Source organism: Myxine glutinosa, chromosome 12 (genome assembly GCF_964187855.1).
Source record: "Myxine glutinosa chromosome 12, kmMyxGlut1.1, whole genome shotgun sequence".
NCBI lineage: Eukaryota > Metazoa > Chordata > Myxini > Myxiniformes > Myxinidae > Myxine > Myxine glutinosa.
The window spans coordinates 74781517-74802430 of record NC_136272.1 but is presented as its reverse complement, the minus strand read 5'-3'; the positions used below and the strand labels follow the sequence as shown (position 1 = coordinate 74802430).

Here is a 20914-nt window from a genome sequence, read left to right as displayed (position 1 = left end):
GTGGAAATGTACATAAAGTCAAAAAAAATTGGCGGGAAAACTTAATGAACTAGAATGGCACTTGGTAGAGCGCATACCTCCGCCAGACTCAACAGTTTATGTTTTGCATCCCACTGATAGGCCATATCTCGATTCGGACCGGAACTAAAATCCAATCGACTTGTTCTTGTTGCCTAACCAACTCATCCCACATAGTTTTGTCGTAATGCATCTACAACTTCTTGAAATATCATGCTATATGTCGTTTTTAGTTCACCTGGAACGAAGTTCAGGGGAGCTCATGCGATGGCACGTCGTCAGTCCGTCCGTCAACACTTGAAACTTCTTCTCCGAAACCGCTGATGGGATTGCGACCAAATTTGGCACAAATCATATTTGTTGTGTTGTGACTAAAGTTTGTTCACGGCATTAAAAAACGTCAGGAAGGGCATCCGGCCATAAAAAAAACATTGCCTCAAACAGGGAACCATGATTGTCATGGGGCCCGCAAGGCTAACCCCCGCTCTAGCGGGGAAAATGGCCTTAAAACGATCATTCATTCATTCATTCATTTAAAAAAATCGGGGTCTAAAGGGGTCTACTGGGAGTCAAAGTGACTCCAGGTTTGACCCCCGAAATAGGAATTTGCTTTTTCCCCTGAAACTACACACACTATTTCGATGAAACTTCACCACAACCTTCACCACCCGTGATGTACCAAGGTTTGTTCACGGCATTAAAAAAAATCTGCCCCCTTTAGAGGTTTACGGGGGGTCAAAGTGGATCCAGGTTTGACCCCCAAAATAGATATTTGCTTTTTCCTCTGAAACTACACACACTATTTCGATGAAACTTCACCACAACCTTCATCAGCCATGATGTACCAAGGTTTGTACACGGTATTAAAAAAAAATCTACCCCTTTCGGGTTCTACAGGGGGGTTGCCCCCCAAAATCGGTGTTTGCTTTCTTCTCAGAAACTACACACGCAATTCCGATGAAACTTAACGACAACCTCCATCACCCATGATGTACCTACATTTGTTCACGGTATTAAAAAAAAAATCTGCCCCTTTGGGGATCTACGGGGGAGGGGGATTGCCCCCCAAAATAGGTACAGTATTTGCTTTTTTTCTCAGAACCTACACACACAATTTTGATGAAACCTCACCACAACCTTCATCATCCGTGATGTACCAATGTTTGTTCAAGGCATTGGAAAAATTGGGGTCTGAGGAGGTACAAGGGGTGGGAGCGGAGGGGGTTGCCCCCCAAACTAGGCATTTTTTTGTTTGTTTAAAGTCTTATGATTGTGTTTTTAAGATTCTACATGCTGCCCTGTCTTCTAGCAAGCATTGAAATTGGTTTAAAATACCCTTTAGTCAGTGCAGTATACTATGTATTCTACCAGGTGAGCGCCAGGGGTATTGCACCTATTTTGTATCATGCTATATTACATGGCCCGCTCTAACCATAATGTTACCGAGACTGATTAAATCTTTGGTACGACTTAACCAGACTTGGTAGTGTAATGGTGGGTGACCCGCTCTGATTCTGGTAGGTCGGCGGTTCGAACATCCGCCGAGTCATACCAAAGACTTTTAAAATGGTAGGTGCTGCTATCTTAATGCTCTGCACTTTAAAAGGATAGCGCACAGATAAACAACCATAAGTTGGCAACCACTGCGAAGGCTTGATGGGCCTGAAGGCCTCCTTCTGCATTGAAGTTCCTTGTAAGAGAACTCAAATTATTGAATGCAATTGCAGTGACTTTAGGAAAAGGAATTCTGCATAATTTATTTCATCCAATAATGCCATATCTACTTTCTTTAGTGAACACTCTTGTTCAATAATTTATCAGTAAATATTCAAGTGAATATGCTATCTCAAATGAACTACGGTGTTTTGCTTTTATTCATGTTGGTGAAAGTCTGATTTGAGATATTTTCCACCTGGAAAGTATTCCACAATCAGCTTTGTAATCCTTCAAATGGGCTTATACTTTCCATGTCAAATTAGTCTCGTATTTCCTCTCGCACAACAACAACAACAACAACAACAACAACAACAACAACAACAGGCATTTTAAGGCCATTTTCCCTGCTAGAGCGGGGGTTAGCCTTGCGGTCCCCATGACAATCTTCTCCATTTTGCCCTATTTTCTGCATCTCTCCTTGTTAACCCCCTTGCCCGCATTTATTCTTCCACCATCTTTAGCCAAGTCTTTCTCGGTCTTCCCCGTCCTCTACTTCCTTCTACATTCATTTCCATCACTCTTCTCAACCAGTCACTTTCATCCTTCCTCAACACATGACCAAACCATCTCAACCCGTTTCTCTTCACAGCATCAATCACAGGCTCTATTCCCATCATCTTTCGCAATTCATCATTTGTCTTCCTCTCTCTCAACGATACTCCGCACATCCACCGAACCATTCGCATTTCCACCCTTTCCAGCCTTCGTTGCTGCTCTACGTTCATTACCCATGTCTCGCTCCCATAAATCATAACACTTCTCACACATGCAGCATACACCTTTCCCTTCAGCTTCAACGACACTCCCCTCCTCATCAGCACGCCACTCAGTTCCCGAAACTTCTTCCATGCACATCTCACTCGAGCAACCGTTGCCGAGTCTGATCCACCTTCTCCATTCAGCATGTCTCCTGGGTAACAAAATGTTTTCACACCTTCCAGCTTCACGCCGTCTCCAAGATCCAACTCAACATTTCCTCCATCTGCAGCTCCCTCTGTGCACACCTTACATTTGAATGTAGCTGCCACACTGGTTAATGACCCTCTCAGACCACTACATTTTTGATGAACCCACTCAGCGCACATTGTACATTGAATGGAGTTCACTCCAACACCCTTCCTGCACACAGCACACGGCCACTTCCCAGTCCTTTCCACCTCACCACATGCTTTACCACTTGTCATCACCTTCGTCTTTCCGATATTCACCTTCAGACCTTTTGTCTCCATACATTCCTTCCACTTGTTCATCTTTTCCTTCAGTCCATCCATACTTTCCGCAATCAACACCAGATCAACACCATTTGCTCTCTCACAATGCAAATATTTTGGACCACGTTTTATGCTTTGCTCTTGGCTCTTGTCAGAGTGCGTGCGCTCCATTCAGCATTCAGAAGATTGTGTTTTGGCAATTGCACCACAACAGATTACTTATTTTAATTCTTTGAAAGTAACTTCGAAATCAATCGCTGAAGAAAGGCAATTGATGATTGCACATCATTCAGGCCTCTTTTTCACTATAATCGACAAAGGCAAATCTTCGTGATCCACAATCTCACTCTTATTTAAAGGAAAAACACTGGTTTCATCGGCATCTTGTAGTATCTGTTCCTGGAATATCCTCTTGTTGAACATACATCTCTTGTTAAGATTGATAACCAATATAACACTGCCAACGATAAAGTTAAATCTTTCAACTCTATTTCTAACTCGATAGTCTGTGCTCCAAATCTTTGACGACCATTTCTGGTTGTTGCATCTTTCCTCTTTTCGAAGAAGAAAAACATTTTCCGAATTCAATGAAAATCAGCGTGCTTGATACCTATAGATAACAAAATGGCGGTCCAGTCCAGTGAAGACGTGCTCTAATCGGATGCCTTTAACTCGCATTCTTTTATATTTTCATTGTCATTTTCTCTTGGCTTTTTTTGTTCCATGTGAAAAGTAGAAGCAGCACCTATTCGCCAAAAAACACAATAAATCAGATTCTCTTAAAACTATCCAATAAGTATATTAACATAGGGTAAGATGCTGCTGTTAGCCTGCTGTTGGCTTAGCGGTTAGGGTGCCGGCCTGGGATCATAGGATCCTGGGTTCGAATCCCGGCCGATCGCTGAATTAACACCAGGTGGGTTGACTCAGCCTGTCATCCTTCCGAGGTCGGCAAATTGAGTACCAGCTCACCGGTAATTCGCTGTGTGTCGCAAGAGGCGACTAACAGGATTGGTGGCAGGAAGGGCATCCGGCCATAAAACATTGCTTCAAAAAAAGAGGACCAAGGTGCCCAAAAAGGCCAACCCCTGCTCTGCGGGGAAAAATGGCCTCTAAAGGTGGTAAGATGCTGCTGTTGGAAAATGTGGGGCAAAATGCCACCTTACCCTATATAATCTCGTCTTAGTCCTGGTTATATGTTCAGTATCCTAAACATCCGCATCAGGTGGCTTCTCTACCTGATGGTGTACCCATGGCTGGCCCTAGATCAAATGACGCCCCAAGCAAGGGGAGACTTCGGCGCCTTCTCTCTCTCTGTTCAACTTTTGAATACTTTAAGAGGGGTAGCGACAGCAGGTAGTGGTAAGGTGGTAGTGAGTGCAGGCATGGGTGAGGGTGCAGCAATAGAGATAGGCAGGAATGAAGCCAGAGAGTTTTTGTTGGAAATGAAACTATTGAATATGTAGATTATTCATTCTGCAGGAAGGATGGCAGACATATATTTGTGTGCATTTTCGAAGGAGCAGGAGTTTATAGGGACAATGAAGGAAGGTTAAATGACGTCGTATCGGATCACATCAGGAAGACGTTGGGTTGTGGTACACAGAGGAGTAAATTATGTTGGGAAAGTTTAATCGGAGGATTTGAAAAATAGATACAGGATGCTGGGTAAGTGACCGGAAGCAAAGGATTGTGAGGTCATGTTTTCCGGTGTTCTCCCGAGATAAGGAAATGGAATATAATTTATGAGCAGAGCGATAGATGTCAACCTATGGCTGGAAGAATGCTGAAGGGAGGAAGGTTTTGCATTTAGAAAGCAGTGTGATTCATTTTGGTGGCAAAGTCATCGGCGTTTCCAGGCAGGAGACATTTTTAACGCCCTGGTGATATCCTGCCGCACATTTTTCATCCCCACTCCTTCCTCCATCCCGCTAATGAAATGAAGTCGTCAGTTTTACAAATTTACTTAAACTACTCTTGGTGTAGTGCAGGCATCATGGGCTGAATGGCCTCCTCCTGCATCTAATTTCCTTGTTATAGCTTCGTGGTGGGTGTACCCCGAGCTCGACAGCCAGCACCCCGTGAGCCCGGCACCTCTGGCGGTCGCATAGGTCACCTGCCCATAAATCAGGCCCTGGGTATAGGGGTCAATCCTCCAGAGGTTACTTACAAAAGTAAATCGTAGGGTTAGACTTTTAGTGAATAATGAGTCTGAGTGAGTTGGATGGCAGGCCTTGAATTTCCTTCAGATCGGCAGACATGGTTTATGAAGAGTGAGACTGTAGCTTGCTTGTCATTGGTGTATTAAGGAACATGATGGAGCCATGTGAAAAGTGATAGCTCAGAGAGTGTTGTATACAGAGGCAGATAAGTTATATCCTTCACGCTCTCCTCTCTCGACCACCTGAGACAGGTATATGCATGGCAATTTTCCGCTCGTACAATCCCAGAATGCCGTTTATAAGGAACGAGAACAAATTCTCGAAAGAGAAGTAGATTCTTTTTGTACATGTGAAATCTCCTTTGACATTTTTTGCTCCCCTCTCTCTGAATAACCTCCCTCTACATTCAAAGCAGTCTTTTTCTTTCTTCCAAGCCTTTAAGGTACCGGTAAGCAGCTTACTGCTACCTCATGCAAACCCGCATACCCACCTGTGATTTATTCGCTCTCACCCAATCTCTCCATAACCCGTGAGTTCACATGTTCGCAACATATGTCAAACTGTTCCAAATCACCTCTGTCGATCCAGGGATTGTCCATTCTTTTTCAACTGGCTTCTTGCCAGGAATCAGACACATACTTCAAAGCTGCGTTTTAAATTAGATAACCGAAAGTAATTAATTAATTAATTAATTAGATAACCTAAATTAATTAATTAATTAGATAACCTAAATTTAGGTTTCCCTCTGGAAAAATTCTAGAGTTCAGCTTCCTGCCCTAATTCATTGCCAAATAAGGTGAAGGAGGGCGGCAGTCAGCATGCCTTTCCCAGGGCCCAAGCTACTCTCCGCCAACTCACCCCCAGTGCAGGCATTAATTAATATCTAATTAATTAATTATTTAATTAATTAATAAAGATAACCTAAATTAAATTAGATAAAAAGTCCCCACCGGACTGTTTCATGTCAACTCTTCTTCTGACCAATACTTCCACCACTTCTCCTGATCTCCCTGTCATTGTCCCTACATTCCATGTCCCAAACCTCAGAAACCGATCTCCACTTCGGGCTCCACCCTGCCCAGATGTAGTTGTAATTGTCATAAAAATGAACTAACTGTTGGTTTCAATTTTTAAGTTTAAAATGTGATGCCCTATGCAAAGCGTTGGTACTGCCGAAGCGGGTAGTAGGTAGTGGGCTCACCTACTCTTCACGAAGGATATCGTGAGACCTTTAACATCCACTAACTAATGCCGGCAGACATTGTTGAATCATCCTGCCTGTGAAACACCTGGATGACAGTTTATAGTTGGGTCGGGATTCAAACCCACGTTAGACAGCTTCGAGGCGAGTGTGTGTACCTCTTTGCCATCCTGCCAGCTCGAAATGGAGCAAATGCCAATACAGGTTTATATTTTTATTAATATAATAATAATAATAATAATGCATTTATTTTATATAGCGCTTTTCAGGAAGCCCAAAGAAGCTTTGACAGAGTGCAAAACATAATGCATAGCAAAACATAAAAACAATTGCAAAAAAAGAAGAATCAATAGGGAAATATTCAAAGCACAAAGGAGGGAGAAGGAGAGGAGATAGTCAGGGGTTAGATGCTGTGGGTTAAATGTTGAATGCAGTGTTGAACAGGTGGGTCTTGAGTGATGTTTTGAATGTGGTGAGTGAGGAGGAGTCTCTGATGGTGTGAGGTAGCGAGTTCCAGAGGGTGGGAGCAGCGATGGAGAAGGCCCTGTCCCCCCAGGATCTAAATTTGGTCCGGATGGGGGGGGTCAGGAGGTTGGTACCAGCAGAGCGGAGGTTGCGGGTGGGAGTGTGTCTGGAGAGGAGGTCAGCCAGGTAGGATGGGGCCAGGTTATGGAGGGCGTTGTAGGTCAAGAGGAGGATTTTGTACTGGATTCTCTGGGAGACGGGGAGCCAGTGAAGCTTGTAAAGGACGGGGGTGATGTGGTCACGGGTCCGGGAATGGGTGAGTAGACGGGCAGCGGAGTTCTGAATGTATTGGAGTTTATTGGTGATTGTTGAGGGTGAACCATAAAGGAGGCTATTGCAGTAGTCCAGACGGGAAGTGATGAAGGCGTGGATGAGGGTTTCTGCAGCCACGGAGGAGAGGGATGGACGGAGACGGGCGATGTTTTTCAGGTGAAAGAAGGCTGTCTTTGTGATCTGTTTAGTGTATTTGTCGAAGGAGAGGGTTTGGTCAAAGATGATGCCAAGATTCCGGATGTGAGGGGAGGTGGATACTGGGAAACCGTCGATGTTGAGGGCAAAGTTATGGGTGGACTTGGTGAGCGTTTTTGGGCCAATGATGATTATTTCAGATTTATCACAGTTAAGTTTGAGGAAGTTGATTTGAAGCCAGGATTTTATTTCAGTGATGCAGTTTGTCAGGATAGAGTGGGTGGCGGTGGAGATGGACTTGGTGGAGATGAAAAGCTGGATGTCATCGGCGAAGCAGTGGAATTGGAGACCATGACAGCGGATTAAGTGACCGAGGGGGGACAGGTAAAGGATGAAGAGGAGGGGGCCAAGAACTGAACCTTGGGGGACACCTTGGGGGAGGGGAGCAGTGGGGGATTTGCAGTTATTGATGGAGATGAACTGACGTCTGTCAGAGAGGTATGATTTCATCCAAGAGAGGGCAGTGCCGGTAATGTTAAAGGTGGTTTCAAGTCGGGTGAGGAGGATGGTGTGATCGATGGTGTCAAAGGCGGCGCTGAGGTCGAGGAGGATGAGAATGTTGAGGTTGCCAGCGTCAGAGGAGAGGAGAAGGTCGTTGGTGATTTTGAGGAGAGCAGTTTCAGTACTGTGGTTGGAGCGGAATCCGGATTGGAATGTTTCATACAGGTTATTGGCAGAGAGGTGATGTTTGAGTTGAGTGGCTACAGCGCGTTCCAAAACCTTTGACAGAAAGGGTAGGTTGGAGATGGGTCTGAAGTTGTTTAGGGTGTCAGGGTTTAGTCCAGGTTTTTTCAGAATGGGGGTAACAGCAGCAATTTTGAGGGATGGTGGGACGATGCCTGTAGACAGGGAGGAGTTTATTGTTGCAATGATAAGTGGAGAGAGAGCAGGAAGGGAGGCCTTGACAAAGCTGGAGGGGATGGGGTCAAGAGTGCAGGTGGCAGTTTTCATTCCGATGAGGAGTTCAGAGAGGTCAGTAGGGGAGACTGGGGAGAATTGAGACAGGGGATGGCAGGATAAGGGGGGGCAGGTGGTTTGAGGGGGAGCGGGTGCGGCGGTGGTCAAGCTGTTGTAGATGTTTTCAATTTTGCGTTGGAAGAATGAAAGGAAGGAGATGCAGTTGTCTATTGTGAATGACTGGGTGGTGGTGTTCAGGGGGCTGAGGAGTACGAGGGGGGGCAATATTAGTCACAACATTCCATGAAATAATTGCGGAATCAGGGCTGCTGTTTCCATAGGGTGTGGACAGGTAAACCAGAGGTTTGCACTTACTTGAAGCAGAGAATGTTGAACGTACTGTGTTAATCAATTGTGGAAGTGGGTTCAAAAAGGTATTGAAAACACAGTCCAAATGAAAAACGGAATGCAAAACAGTCCAAAAAGACCTCAGGGCAACTAGGGAGACATCCTGGTTCTCAGGGCTGGTTACATCATTTTCTGGAAGTGCGGTTGTGCCGCTGATGCAGTGTAACAGGAGCGAGGTGATGAAAAGGATAACCACATACAGGAGATTAGATGTCTATAGGATAAATGCATCACATGTATCTCATCTATAGGATAAACCTATAGATGAGACAAGGTAGGCTTTTCTGAAAGTATTCCCAGGTGGAATCGATATCGGATGCTGTGGATATGGTGGCCCAATCATTTTGAGAGGGGGAAGATTGCAGTTTCTCTCTCACAATCGCTAAAGAGATATAGATATGGGCCATCCACCATCAAAACAAATGCTGCATGAAAAACAAGAAGTTATGCTGTTTCAGGTGAGTAAAGTTGGCTTTTTATCTCAAATCCCATAGCAGATCCACTCCTGTACGATAATGATTGTGCGATCTGGATTTGTGGGTTTTGCTAATCGGCCAAAATATTGGTGAAATGCTTCGCTGTTTGACCTCAAACACTTTCCCCCAACTCCCAGGAGAATACACACCTGGGTATAGTGTTTCAACCAGATGCGCCAGATTGCCAAGTTTGTGGCAAGCAATGCCAATGAAAAAACAGTCAGACATGAACATGGTACTTCATCGTCATCAACGAATGGTACATCACAGAATGCAGAAACGTTTTGTCCATCCTCCCACACCACCCTCAATACATAAAACACCAAAAACAATCCTGAATCGATGAATCGATACTTTACCCATACAGCAATTAATCCGCTATGTGCTTAGGTGGGAAAATTAAAAGGACAATCTGAATGGTGTTTTAAACCAAACATGTTCTGATAAATAGCAGCAAGTTGCAGTAAAGGTGTCTTTACCTTCAGTCGTACAGCGAACCTGACTGGTCCCAGAACCAATGCACCTGCAGTGCCAAATTGATCCCCGCCGACGCAGCTGCCAAGTTTCTCCCACAGCATACCTCTTCCCCGTATCCTCATCAAAGCACGTTTCAATGTCAGGGTTTAATAACACTGTGGGAAAACAGGAGGGGTTCATGTGTGCAGCATATAAATGGTAACATGTATGAAGAGCACAGAGCATGGTGGAAGGTCAAATAATATTGAATGGAAAATTGGGCGGATGGCCACAGATGAAGTGATACTTCATGGCAGAATATCAACACTGTCACGCCATCTCCAAATTATCTTTGCAATAACTTCTAAAACTAACATGAAGAAATACTATTGAAGACATGGTACGGTTATGTCAATGAGGTGAGTGACCACAGAAACTATTGTTGTAACAATAATGCTTTTATGAATCTCTAGTATCGCTGATGTATATAGATGCCACCATTCACCCCTCTCTAAATTCATTGTGATGAATGTTCATCAACCGACCTACTCATTGGTCACTTCCAATAGAATGGACGAAGAGTAGGTTAGTTGATCGACATGTACATGTTGATAGAACTAGAGAGGAGGGAATTGCAGAGACAACCCGAGGTGCAACATCTTCAATTGCAGAGACATCTTCAATCCCACTCCACCCTCCAGGTCTTTAAAACAGTTGTTCACCACCATCTCTTATCTTCCCCCATCCAAAATCTTGATCTTTTCTACCCCCGTTAATTCACCCCAGATCCACTTTTTGAAATACCGATTTCTTTCCTTCCTGGAAGTTCTAGCAGTGTCCATGTGTTTTTTTTTTTTACCTCTCCCACCCCGCCCCCTTCCCATGCCTCCTCCCCCCCAAGCCCTCTCCCTCCCACAGATCTCCCAATCTCCCTGCTCTCCATCTTGTTCTCCCACTCCCTTTATCGTATGTTTCATGTTTTTTGTGTCAGTTTGTCTTTTTTGTGATCAATGTTAGCTCTTACACGAGCCTCGATCTTGTATACAAAAAAAACAACAAAAACAACCCAACGGCAGACAGAAGAAGACAGATGCTACAAAAACCTGCCGATGTTGAGAAAGAGGCAAGCTTTATTGGCTTCACTTCCTGTCATGAGATTCTGATAATGTCCATTATTCTAAACTTCAGCATACCTCATGGGATTAAAATGTGAGATACAGGAGTCCTGGGTTGTAGTGAGGAGCTTTACACTTCACATTGTGTAAGGTGTTGTACCTTATTTCCTGTGACAAGCTGCCGAGTGCTAAAACGAAATAATTAAAATATTTACATCTAGGCTGTGTGGAGCACTTTTACCTGACTGTCTTTGGAGACCTGTATTTTCTTTCCGAGCTTCCCGGTATAGGATAGAGGCGGCTTTTTGCTGTTGTAGGGTTTGTTTCCACAATTAGTGTCACCAATTTTTAATGGTATCACAGTTTCTTAGAAACTAGGAGTACTAAACCACCATTTAGGCTTTTCTCCCTTTTTCTGTCAATGTCCAAGCTGTATCTCAGAGCTGTATGGGACTTTTGGAATGAAATTTTGCATCAATAATGGGGATAAAAAGTTCGTGGGTTTGAGTCTGCCTTGAGCTAATTTTCAAGGTCATGCCCTAATTATATACTTTTTTTTTTTGTATACAAGATCGAGGCTCGTGTAAGAGCTAACATGGATCACAAAAAGACAAACTGACACATAAAACATAAAACATATGATAAAGGGAGTGGGAGAACAAGATGGAGAGCAGGGACATCGGGAGATCTGTGGGAGGGAAAGGACTTGGGGGGAGGAGGCATGGGAAGGGGGAACACATTTTAACACTTTTCACCATAACTCAACTAAGGGTTGTCTGATCAGAACGGAATTACCTTCCTGAGAAAGGCTAGAGTAAGGCGCATTCACTGTTAATTTACATCATACCCCTCCAGGTTAAAGGTCAAGGTAAAATGGCTGTCTAATGGTTTTTTTTTGGTCATCACTCAATTTTGCCAATGGAGAATCTCAAACACCACTTAGCCTTCCAAGATGTTCTTGCATCATGATCGTGTACCTGAACTGAAGCTGTGTACCTGAAACAGTAATTGATTAATGTGCCTGACCTATCTTTTTTCAGAATGTGACTTAATGAACTAAAAACACCTTTTTCATCATAACTTGAATAATGTTCCTCCAATTTTCATGATGGTGAGTTTTAAAGATAGGTTGTAGATGTGGACATATTTTCTTAATTTACAGTCTACCCCTAAATGTTGAAGGTCAAGGTCATATGGTGGTCTGAAAAAAATATGGCGATCATTGGAGCGGGAGCCTTATCTTGGTGATCGTTTTGTGATCGCAGATATTTAACTTATACTGACTAGCAACGGTACCCGCTCTATGGGCGGGGCTTCAATTGGGAAGCCCAAATGAAAAGGCAAAATATCAGAAATTGAAGGCTTTTTATTTCAAACGATTCATATAAACATCCGTTGAATCATATCACATGCAAATCATCAAAATCTAAACAGTACATGGCGCCCATTTTGACAAAAGATTGAATTCTGCAAAACGGAAGCGGCTGCTGCATGTATTTCTCAGTCGCACGTTTATGTGTGAAGAGTGCGCGCCGAATCTGTAACACGGAAGCGGCCGCTACACCTGTTTCTCAGTCGCTTTGCACACGCTGCCATGTTTAACTTTGGAGCCGCACGTTTATATAGGAAGAGTTCGTCAGGAGTCGATCTACTCTCTCCTGGTATGTAGAATAAACAGTATTTGTAGAATTTCAACAAAAGCCACATCACTGTTCATATCGGTAAATATTATTCCATCGTGTTTGGAAAAACTGGAAAATTGGAAAATTGGAAAACTTGGAAAAATTGGAAAAACAATATAGCCTATTTTACTCCCAGGGGTCCCAGGAATACCCACCCAAAATATCGTTGCGATCGGTTGAGCCGTTTTTGCGGTACCTTCGAACGGACGGACGGACATTTGGTGAATTATAGTAAGATAAACCCATGGGTATCCCATCCCCAATGTCTGCTGGAGTATGTTGTTGCCAAATGTAAAGAAACTGTTGTTTAGGAGAAATCTAATACCTTCTTTGAGTTTACTTTTTGAAAAACTGCATGAATATTGATTATCCTTTACAGACCAGTTTGCTCTTTTTTGATATACATTAATGTATACTTTATTACCTCCTGCAAATGCTTTATCTATTGCTCTGTCCAATGCGGTTACGAGCTTGTCATGTGGAATGTTTGTGTATAATGTGGAAAAATCAAAAGTTGATAAATATTTAGCCTTACCCTTGTTATTAATGATGTGGATACTATCGATTACAGGTCGATTACAGGTTTGGAATTGTCAATAATCCAGAATTTCTCAATACCAGAATAAAACTTCACCTTTTCATGGTAGTTTTTAAAGCATTTATAGATTAGTTTCATCACCCCGGGAATACTAACGAACAATGGTTTCAAACTACATTCTCTACTTGCGATGATGAACCTCATCTTACAACGGTTTTGTGCATTTTTGGGATCCAGTAAATGAATGGTAATTATGGTGTTTATCCGGAACTAACAGTCTTCTCACTTTTGAGGGATTTATATGGTGTTGTATCGTTTATTTTATTATCGTTACTTATTCTATAGGTCTTCAAAATTCCCTTCTCTGAGCCCAATTCGTCCAACAATGTTTGAATGTAATACGTTTTGCGTACAAATGCAATATTATTATTTGCTTTATCAATTGGAACAACAAAATATTGTGTTTGAAGTTGTTTTAAATAATCACGTGTCTCCGGATTGTTTAAAATTACTTTTGGATTATTGATTTGGACTTTTCTGTTCAAATCAACAGTTGCATGTTACAACCTTGTTACATGTTTCTCGAGCTCCTGCAACCATAAAGCCATTTGTGTGATTGGCATTTTGAGTTTATCAATGTGGTCTCTCATCCTTTCCTTCAGTCCTATCATTGTAAGTTCCATTGTTTTATTCCAATTAATCCTTTTATTTTCTCTCTAATTTGGTCCTTTTGTAAGTAATGCACAAAATTTTCTATCTTTCACTATTCTGAGATCACCTGTGATAATGTGTTTATGGTGTGGATCTTTAAGTACACACCATAAACTGTGGTGCTGCAGATGGAGGAAATGTTGAGTTGGATCTTGGAGACGGCGTGAAGCTGGCAGGTGTGAAAACATTTTGCTACCTCGGAGACATGCTGAATGGAGAAGGTGGATCAGACTCGGCGACGGTTGCTGGAGTGAGATGTGCATGGAAGAAGTTTCAGGAACTGAGTGGCGTGCTGATGAGGAGGGGAGTGTCGTTGAAGCTGATGGGAAAGGTGTATGCTGCATGTGTGAGAAGTGTTTTGATTTATGGGAGCGAGACATGGGTAATGAACATAGAGCAGCAACGAAGGCTGGAAAGGGTGGAAATGCGAATGGTTCGGTGGATGTGCGGAGTATCGTTGAGAGAGAGGAAGACAAATGATGAATTGCGAAAGATGATGGGAATAGAGCCTGTGATGGATGCTGTGAAGAGGAACAGGTTAAGATGGTTTGGTCATGTGTTGAGGAAGGATGAAAGTGATTGGTTCAGAAGAGTGATGGAAATGATTGTAGAAGGAAGTAGAGGACGGGGAAGACCGAGAAAGACTTGGCTGAAGATGGTGGAAGAAGAAATGCGGGCAAGGGGGTTAACAAGGCGAGATGCAGAAAATAGGGCAAAATGGAGAAGATTGTCATGGGGACCGCAAAGCTAACCCCCGCTCTAGCAGGGAAAATGGCCTTAAAATGCATGTTGTTGTTGTTGTTGTTGTTGTATCTTTAAGTACACAATTGTAATGATGTGGGTTATTCAACAATACCTCGACATCTAAAGATTGCACAGTGTCCTTATAGTTGAAGATTTTTCCTCTAATTGCATTTCCCAAAGTGTAAACAACTCTTGGTCGCTCCCTCTGTTTTATTGTTTCTGGAAGTTTACTCCACACTTCCTTCTGTTGAAGTATTTTCTCTATATTGATCATTTCCACTCCTTTGTTATGAAACATAATTTTGATGAAATCATTGTGTTTTCTACGATTAGCTTCTTTAGTTTTCTCTTTGTACATTTTATGGTCAATCATGTCCAGAATTGCTTTAATGTGTTGGAATGGGAGTTCCTCCTGATCATACTCTTCCATTAATCTCTTCACGATTTGCCAAACTTCTTTGAGTTTTTTTTTTAAGCATTGATCTTAATTCTGCTGCTGTTAAGTAATGTACAGATATTTGATTTGTTAAGCTCTAACCAATCATTTATGATTTGGTGTGGCTTTCTGTAACTAGACATTTACGTCCATAATTATATGTACTCTGTGTCTCTGAGAGCCTCATAGTAACGTGCCAAAAACAGAGGCGATCATGTTTTGGTAATCATGTTGTATGTACTGAATGTATCATTAATTCTTTCATTTAATCCATGGGGATAAGCAGTTTTTAATTCTTTAATCCAGAACCTGGTGTTGGCTTAGCGGTTCGGGTGCCGGCTTGGGATCCCAGGATCCTGGGTTCGAATCCCGGTCGATCGCTGAATTAACGCCAGGGGGGTTGACTCAGCCCGTCATCCTTCCGAGGTCGGCAAATTGAGTACCAGCTTGCTGGAATGAATGATCCCGGTGTGTACTCTGGTTTAGAATAGGTACACCGTATCCCTGCGCATCGTAAGAGCGTGACCAAGGGTTGGCGTCAGGAAGGGCATCCGGCCATAAAAACATTGCCTCAAACAGGGAACCATGATTGTCATGGGGCCCGCAAGGCTAACCCCCGCTCTAGCGGGGAAACTGGCCTTAAAACGATCATTCATTCATTCATTCATTCATTCAATCCAGAACGGTTCTCGACGCTTTTGTAATTGTGTGATTGTTTTATCCTCCATCGCATCCTTTTTTCGGCCATTTCCACTTATCCTGAATACTGAAGCTCACATTTTTACAATATCCGGAAGTAAAGTGACAAGTGAGTAGTGGACGACCAGTGGTTTTATCTGGGTTTTTCATGCAACTCCTGTGTGCATTCATTCTTGCATTACATCCCTGCATTGTTTCACCAACATATTGCATCGCACATTTGCTACAAGTCAATAGTAGATCCCTGAATAAAATAATTATTTCTAACCTGACCTTGTGTAAATGAACTAAATGAAATGAGTATCTAATTAATCTGTATGGTTATCATGAACCCTTGGATAGAAAAATGCAACTCTAAACTCCAAAGTACTTTTTTATGGCGATAAATTCCTCCTGATCATTGCAGGGTGTCCACAAAGTTTTGTTCTGGTTTTAACATTTTATTACAATCAAACCTATTACTTCCTTTTTGACGAAATGCACAAAATACAATGTCAGTGAGTCTCCATTTCCAGACTCATTTGTGTTAGACAAGATGGATTTCTGAGAAATGTGAATGTTCGGTGCATTTTTGGATAAAAGTTGGGAACCTCACTTTTTAACATAACTAGGGTATGCTGAATTCGATTAACCCGGTTCCCAAGACGAATTTTGAGTTTTTGACCTAATTAGCATAAACAAAATGGCTGCCAAATGGCCATTTTTGGACAATTTCTTTGAACAAGCATTTATATATCATGTATATACATGCAGCTCTTTAACTTTAACTTTACAACTTTTACCCCAAAATGCACCTAGAAGCTCATAACAGCCTTTTTCATAAATCCGTCTCGTCTATATTGTGATTAGAGTGTCTGATCTGAGACTGGGAGGTCGGCGGTTCGATTCTGATAATTTGGAGGAGTCAAACCAAGGACTAAAAATGCTCGTGCTGCTTCCTCACTTGATGCTCAACAATGAGAAAATAGAGCATGGACACACCCCGTTGGTTGGCATCCCATGGAGGGGCAGAGATATCCCCTTAATTGCCATGCTGACTGCAGAGAGAAAACGACGTCACAAGACGGTGTCGCCAGCAACCAGAGTATAACAGGAAGTTACGTCACTTACCCTCAGCTGTGTTTGTCTGAAATCCAATCCGGTGTTGTCCAAATCTTTGACAGAAAATGCTAATCAAATCAAATAGCATCTGAGATCTTAGCTTAAAGCAAGCATACTTTTCATGCAGATTAAAGTTTTGATGGTACCGGTACACAATTTTGTTGAAAAAAAAACTGGAAAGCTTTTATTGTTTTGTTTGACTCAATCCTCTCCAAATGGTAACAGCAATCCTTGGATGAAAGATATTTAGTAAAGTGTTTTACCTTTTTTCTCTCGCGTTTAAGGTTGGGGCTAGCAGGATGGCCTAGATGTATGCGTACTAGCCTCGAAGCTGTCTAGCCTGGGATCGAATCCTAATTAGCTACCCAGCTAACACAACGATGTTGGGTCAACGTTGGAATTTGGTCGCAAGCGCATTGTTGACGTCACAGTGACGTTGTTTATTGGTTGTAAACACGACGCCTATTTTCCAACGTTGGCCCAACGTTGGCCCAACGTTGTTGTTAGCTGGGTGGGGGCATATAAACTGTCATCGTGGTGTTTTTACAGGCACAGCGATTCATCAATGTGTGTGTCGTCCCTTGGACAGACATTAAACTGGGCATCCTGTCTGCCAGAATTAGTTGGTGTACGTTGATGATATCATGGTGTCCTTCATGAAGAGTAGGTGAGTTATCACCAGTATTCTGGCCAAATTCTTGCCTTGACTTTTTTTTTTTATTGGAGTGGAGACCCTTCCAGGAAACTACTTCGGTAGAACGACCTCTCTGTGTAGAGCATGGTACATAATGATGATGATGTTGTCTGAGACTCACAAAGAGGTTTGTACGTATATCACACATTGCATATAAAGTGAACAAGCGTTACGCCTAGGTCCCCCGTCGGTGAAGTGATGCGAGTTGACAAAGTGGAAGACGCAGAAAACATGCTATGAAAAGATATTTCGCTCACAAGGTTCAGACATACATGGAGGCGGCCATCTTGGATTTTGACGTGGCGACCCAATTTTAAGGAGCATTCTTGCTTGTGCCTAGATACACCCACACACCAGATTAGAAGTTGGTACTTCGCTTATTTTTCGAGATATTTCGCTCACAAGGTTCAGACATATATATGGTGGCGGCCATCTTGGATTTTGACGTGGCGACCCAATTTTCAATAGCGTTCTTCCTTATGCCGAGATACACCCACAAACCAAATTAGAAGTTGGTACTTCGCTTATTTTTCAAGATATTCATTTCACAAGGTTCAGACATACATGGCGGCGGTCATCTTGGATTTTGACGTGGCGACCCAATTTTCAATAGAGTTCTTCCTTATGCCTAGATACACCCACACACCAGATTAGAAGCTGGTACTTCGCTTATTTTTCAAGATATTCAGCTCACAAGGTTCAGACATACATGGCATCAGACATACATGGCGGCGGCCATCTTGGATTTTGACGTGGGTTGCACCCACACACCAAATTCGAATGCGGTCCTTCGCTTACGCACGCACGACCGCACGCCCGCACACACGCCCGCACACACGCCCGCACGCCCGCACACCCGCACGCACGCACGCACGGACGGACGGGAAAACCACAGTCCCCCTTTTGCTCCGCGGTGCGACTGGGGACAATGAAAGAAATCAGAGTACCTTCACATGAACTGCTAGAACATCCTGAAATAACAAATTAATCAACACTGTATGTGAGACTTGAACCTGACTGAGGTCACAGTATAACGAGTGAAGTGTTCAGATGGGAATGCTAAATAGACCACAAGCAAATTTGACCTTCGGGGTGATGCAGGCGTAGTCTGCACAGCATGCTGCATGATGAAGGTTCGAATGTGTCGTGTTAGTAATAGCTTGTTCAACATGCCATCCCAATAAACAGAAAGTCAAGGTAAATCAAACAAAATAAATCAGACTTCAGAGACAAAGTAACCTAGATTTGGGCAAGCAAAGGTAAAAGGAAACAATTGTAATATTTTGTAAGAACCAAATTTCAGAGTCCCTCTTCTAGTCAACCTTACAGTGACACCTTTTATCTACCAGAGATATCAAATATTATTGATGTTCATTAAATGTAATGATTAGCTATATTCATTTAGGAAAAACAATTGGACAATAAAGAGAAATTAAATTAAACGAGGGGGAAAAGATTGAAGAAAATATAGAGCAACCTGTAGAGCAATCTACATATTACGGATGCAATAATGGTGGAATTTTGAACTCTCCCCCCTCCCAAATCAAGAAGCCCCATACGCCCCCGCCACCCCAAATCACACACTTATTCCCATCTCTTTCCAAACATCCATTTGTTTCCCTCATCTCTACTATCCGAGCCATTTACTGTCCATTAAAAACAAATCTCTAAATTTAATCCCACCCCTCCCTCTTCCTTACTTTTGCTGATGTAATATGTAGATAACTCTTAACTACATTTTCATATTTTGTTATTCATATGAATTAGTGGCAGAAGCTGCACATTCTCCTATAAGAAAAGGGACAATACATCTGTTCAGTGCACATGACTGGGGGGTGGGGCAGGAGGGAAGAGAGAAGGGAGGATGATAGGAGTGAGAAAGGTTAGGAAAGTGTGGAAGGAGTTAGGAGAAAAAGGAAAGAAGATTGGGAGGAGAAAGGAGAAAGGGGAGAGGAGGGAAGGGAATGGAGCATGTGTACGGAACACATATTGTGGAGGGTGGGGGGGGGGGGCTGGGGGGGATTGGGTGGGGGTAACTATCCACCCAGACTTGTAATCAGTGCTACACACCAGTTACATCCTGCTCGAAAATGTTTAAACTCCAACTTCAAGAGCAACTTATTTGTGACCCTCACCACACTTGTCATGACCCCTGCAGTACACCATTTGTGAATATTTGCCTCAATTTCCCACTTAGTGCTTATCCCACCCAATGGAACATCTTGTTTGACAAAACATCCTGGGAACCAATGAGACCAGCTTTTATGCATGTCCAAGTTTGAAAATGATGGATTCACCCAAACGGATGCGCAAAAGACACAGCGACAGGAAACCCTCACCTTGCTCGACAGGAGAGCCGGAGAGTTGAGCAGGTGGCATGGCCTGTGCGGGCCAGAGCAGCAGGGAAAGAAGAACCAAATGGGACCAGGAAGAGACCGCATAATGCTCCATGATCACCTAGTGGGTTGTTGGAACGCACAATGAGACCGAGTAGCCAAACCTAATACCAGGTGGATACCTTCAGAACTTGCACTACATAACAGTAGTTTACATTTTCAGCCATAATAGCTTGTTGATGATGTCACTAACATGATCACCAGCACTCCAGCAGATGAATTACCTTGAGTCACCGATTGCAAGCATTAGAGTGAAGGTATCAGAGAGTTAGAACATCCTTCATTAAAAGGTGTATGCAGGCTTAAAAGGGCATTTCCACAACTATGAAAGCACAGGTAAAACTTTAAAACCAAAGCAAGAATACATACCACGTGGGGGCAGAAATATCTCGCACACTAATAGGTGCGCTTCGAGCGCGTGGGAACCAATACGTTTGAAAACTTTCCCAAACTTTCCGATACGTTTCAGTTCAAGATAATGAACCTGCAGACGAGAGGAGGCGCAACTACCATGGAGTGTCCTCGTCCTGACAGCTACACGCGTCTTATATCGAAACCATTGGGACGCACGGATGACTCATGCATGAGTCGAGGTCTGCCTGGCTGGCTCCACCCCGAGTCCCACCTCCCGCCAATTCCTTCCTTCTTTATCTGTGGACTGTGGTCCTCCTCCCACCTCGGAGCCCAACCCTTCCTTACCCCTTCTGTCGCTGCCTTTCTGTCCTCCCACCATCCCCATTGATGATCACCCATCCCGTCATCTCTTGCCTCCCACTCACCGTCTCCCTCTCCGAGCTGCCTTTCTAATCCCGCCCTCGGTCCTAGACTGCAGCTGGCAAGGGATTTGTCTGGTTTTTTCACATCTGCGAAACTGTTCACTTACTCTGTTAAAAAAAAAAAAAAAAAAAACAAGCTCGGACGAAAATCAACCGCATGCTACGTTTAACTTATAAACCACCTTTTCAAATTCTTCTGCGTGTTTTCATAAATCATAGACTGGGCATGTTTTGCAAATTAGCAAACACCGCATAGTCTGCATTGCTCTAAATACATCAGAGCACCCTCTTGTGTTTTCCTTTTCACACCGAACGGCATCTCCTCTCTGGATGAGTCAAATTCTGGGAATGGGTAATTCAGGTCCAACTCGTCTGTGTCACATCCCAAGACGGACGCATTCAAACCAATATACTGCACGAGTTTTTCTTTTTATAGCTTAAAGCAACATGTACAATCTCTTATTTATTTTCCATTTGAACTTGA

General features: G+C 43.1%; 1 protein-coding gene across 4 annotated transcripts in view; it reads right to left on the bottom strand.

Annotated features, from left to right (window-relative positions):
- LOC137437191 (fibronectin) overlaps positions 1-20914 on the bottom strand; it is a 152347-nt gene that overhangs the window by 124013 nt on the left and 7420 nt on the right. For 3 of the 4 annotated variants that reach the window (XM_078766022.1, XM_078766025.1, XM_078766024.1), the window contains exons 1-3: positions 20024-20274; positions 19598-19715; positions 9562-9714 (exon numbers count right to left, since the gene is read on the bottom strand). In XM_078766022.1, the coding sequence (XP_078622148.1) occupies positions 9562-9714; positions 19598-19709 (265 nt within the window). In that variant the 5' untranslated portion in view covers positions 19710-19715; positions 20024-20274. Of the gene's footprint in view, positions 1-9561; positions 9715-19597; positions 19716-20023; positions 20275-20914 lie in introns of those variants that run through there. The other variant, XM_078766023.1, reaches the window with a different exon arrangement.